General features: G+C 39.1%; 1 protein-coding gene across 1 annotated transcript; it reads left to right on the top strand.

The window, feature by feature from the left end:
• The first annotated feature begins 1581 nt into the window (after window positions 1-1581).
• LOC147510359 (uncharacterized) lies at window positions 1582-1896 on the top strand. Its single transcript, XM_086598108.1, has one exon. It carries the CDS (start codon window positions 1582-1584, stop codon window positions 1894-1896), a length of 315 nt encoding a protein of 104 aa, XP_086454234.1.
• The last annotated feature ends 805 nt before the right edge of the window (window positions 1897-2701 follow it).

The raw sequence follows: 2701 nt of genomic DNA, 5'->3' as shown, positions 1-2701 counted from the left end.
TGGACTTTTTACCTCCAGTAGTGCTTATGCAGCTTTGTCTCCTGAACGAGAGAAGAAAAGATGGTGTGGGGACGATGGGTGATGCCACGACATTCCTTCACCACTTAGCAATTATTTTCGAATAGTATACCCACACAAGATAGGTTAGTCCGCAAGAAAATTCTCACTCAGTCGGCATGCTGTCTTTGTTCCTTCAGTAGGGAATTCTCTGCTCACCTATTCTTTGAGTGCCAATACTCTAAAGATTTCTTCTCAAGAGTAAAAGGACTGCTGGGCATCTATACAAACAATAGTAATGCAAATAGGGAATGAGAATCTTTGTTGAGATTGTGTAAAGTACCAGAAGTGGGTGAGATATATAAGGTATTCTTTTGTGTGTCAGCCAACTTTATATGGAAGGAGAGGAATGACAGGAAGTTTCGCCAAACTACTAAACCAGCGGAGGCAGTGTTTCACAAGTTGGTTCGTGACTTAAGGAACTATCTCCAAGTACTAAGATCGAATGTCAGAGACAATGATATAGTTAGAAACCTTTTCCTCAGGCTTAACATAACCACTCAGTTTAAGCAGCAAGTGGAATCTAATTGCTCTTGGGCTCCTCCTATGGGAAATAGAATCAAAGTGAATACTGACGGGGCCTTGAACAAAAATGGGCCTAGCCATGGGGGTGTGATGAGAGACAAAGATGGGCTAGTTGTTGTAGCTTTTATGGGGGGTGGAGGACATAGATCAGTGATATTCCAAGAACTAAAGGCGATAGATGCTTGCTTGGAGAGATGTTTGCTCGAAGGCTTTACGGAGGTTGAAGTGGATTCAGATTCCATGAGAGCTATTAATGCAATCAACAAGATAGAGAAACCTCCCTGGTATTGTAGAGATGTGGTGGCTGCAATGGAAAGGAAAAAGGTTAATTTTAGATACATAACCTTTTCACATGTCTTTAGGGAAGTGAATAGGGTAGCTGATTATCTTGCTGGCATGGACTAGTCCATAATCGAGAGCTGAATATTGTATATTTTGCTAATCCTTTATATTTTGCTTTACATAACATTGTAAATGAGGATGCAAGTGGAAAAATCTATGTAAGGATAAATTGATCTAATACAGGTGGGGGTCTGCCTAACCCTAGTTTATTTGGGAAAAAAAAACAAGGTAAGAAGAGCTTATGGGCTGATATTTTGGGTAGGAAATCAGTTGGGAAGCAGAGCCTTCAATATTACCAACCAGATAAGGTTGAAGGGAAAGCTGTTGTCCATTTCGATTCTAAGGAATATGGAGATGTACACAAGAAGTTTGAGCATTTGATTGTGGGAACCTTTGTTGGTCGAAAACTGGGTTTTTTCGTTTGTGAAGGATGTAGTCACAAGAACTTGAAAGGTGAAGAGTGGATTTGAGATGAGAACATATGGAAAGAACATGTACTCGTTTGAGTTTAGGAATGAAGAAGATTGAAATACTGTACTGGACATAGGATCATTCTATATAGCTAGCTAGCTCTTTGTTGTTAGACCATGGAAGTTATTTGTAGAAGCTGATGAAATAAAAACCATTCCTATATGGGTAATACTCAAAAGATTTCCAATGAAACTGTGGAACAAGAAGGGATTCAACAAAGTTGCAAGTGCTATTGGGGCACTATTCACTGATAAACCAACTGAAGAAATGACTAGAACTAGCTATGCAAGAATATGTGTGGAGGTGGATACAAAATGTGAATACCATAGGGACATCACATGTGTGTTAGATCATAAGAGAGCTTACAATGTGAAGGTGGAATATAATTGGAAGCCATTGCAATGCAAGCACTATGAAGTATTTGGGCACACTGACAACCTATGCCCAAAGAAACCAAGGAAGAACAAACCTATTGCTACTGTGTGGATAAAAAAGAAATAGCAGAACCATCAAAGTGGCAAAGGGGAAAAGGATAGGAAGTGTAGCTCAGTACAGAAGAAATATCAGAACAACGAGAGGCACACAAAGACTATGAGGAAAAGAATGAAGCCAACGAAGAAGGAGAATGGCAAACCCCTAAAAAGAAACACACTTGCAGACAAACGAAAGAAGGACAAGAAGGTATAACTAACCTTGTGGCAAAGGGGAAAGGCATAGAGGAACAAGGAGAAGAAGCAAGTACTGTTCAGAGTCAAGAAAAGGGCAGAAAGGAAACATGCAGAACTGTACAGAGCAAAGAAACAAGAGAAACAAGCACAAAAGAGATAGGAAATAACAGTAAAGAGGTAAGTGCAAAACAAAATATGGTCACTAAGATTCCTAGTTCTGTGACACCCAACACAGTGGTTGCGAAGTACGATCACTCTAATCCTAAAAGAAGAGTTAAATGATGATAAAGTTAGGGTGTTGGAATATTAGGGGATTAAACATGAAGTTCAAGCAGGCAGGCAGAAGTGAGGGAATTGATTAGAAAGAATAAATTAAGCCTTATGGGGTTAGTAGAAACTAAAGTGAAGTAAAAGAATGTGAACTTTGTTCTGAATAATGTTTGCCCTGGATGGGAAGTTATGCACAACTATGATTACAGTGATTTAGGAAGAATATGGGTTTGTTGGAATAACACAAAATGTGTAGTGAGTAATGTAAAGACTGAGATGCAGTGCATCACTATGAATGTTATTATACTAAGTGGAGAGACTTTTGTAGTAACAATGGTATATGGAAGCACATAAGGATGGACTAGAAG

Source organism: Coptis chinensis, chromosome 3 (genome assembly GCF_015680905.1).
Source record: "Coptis chinensis isolate HL-2020 chromosome 3, ASM1568090v1, whole genome shotgun sequence".
Classification (NCBI taxonomy): domain Eukaryota; kingdom Viridiplantae; phylum Streptophyta; class Magnoliopsida; order Ranunculales; family Ranunculaceae; genus Coptis; species Coptis chinensis.
Note: the sequence above shows the minus strand (reverse complement) of the source record. Positions and strands in the feature narration are given on the sequence as shown.

Coding starts and splice junctions, on each gene's coding strand:
- LOC147510359 (XM_086598108.1), top strand. CDS start 1,582: ATGAAACTGTGGAACAAGAAGGGATTCAACAAAGTTGCAAGTGCTATT.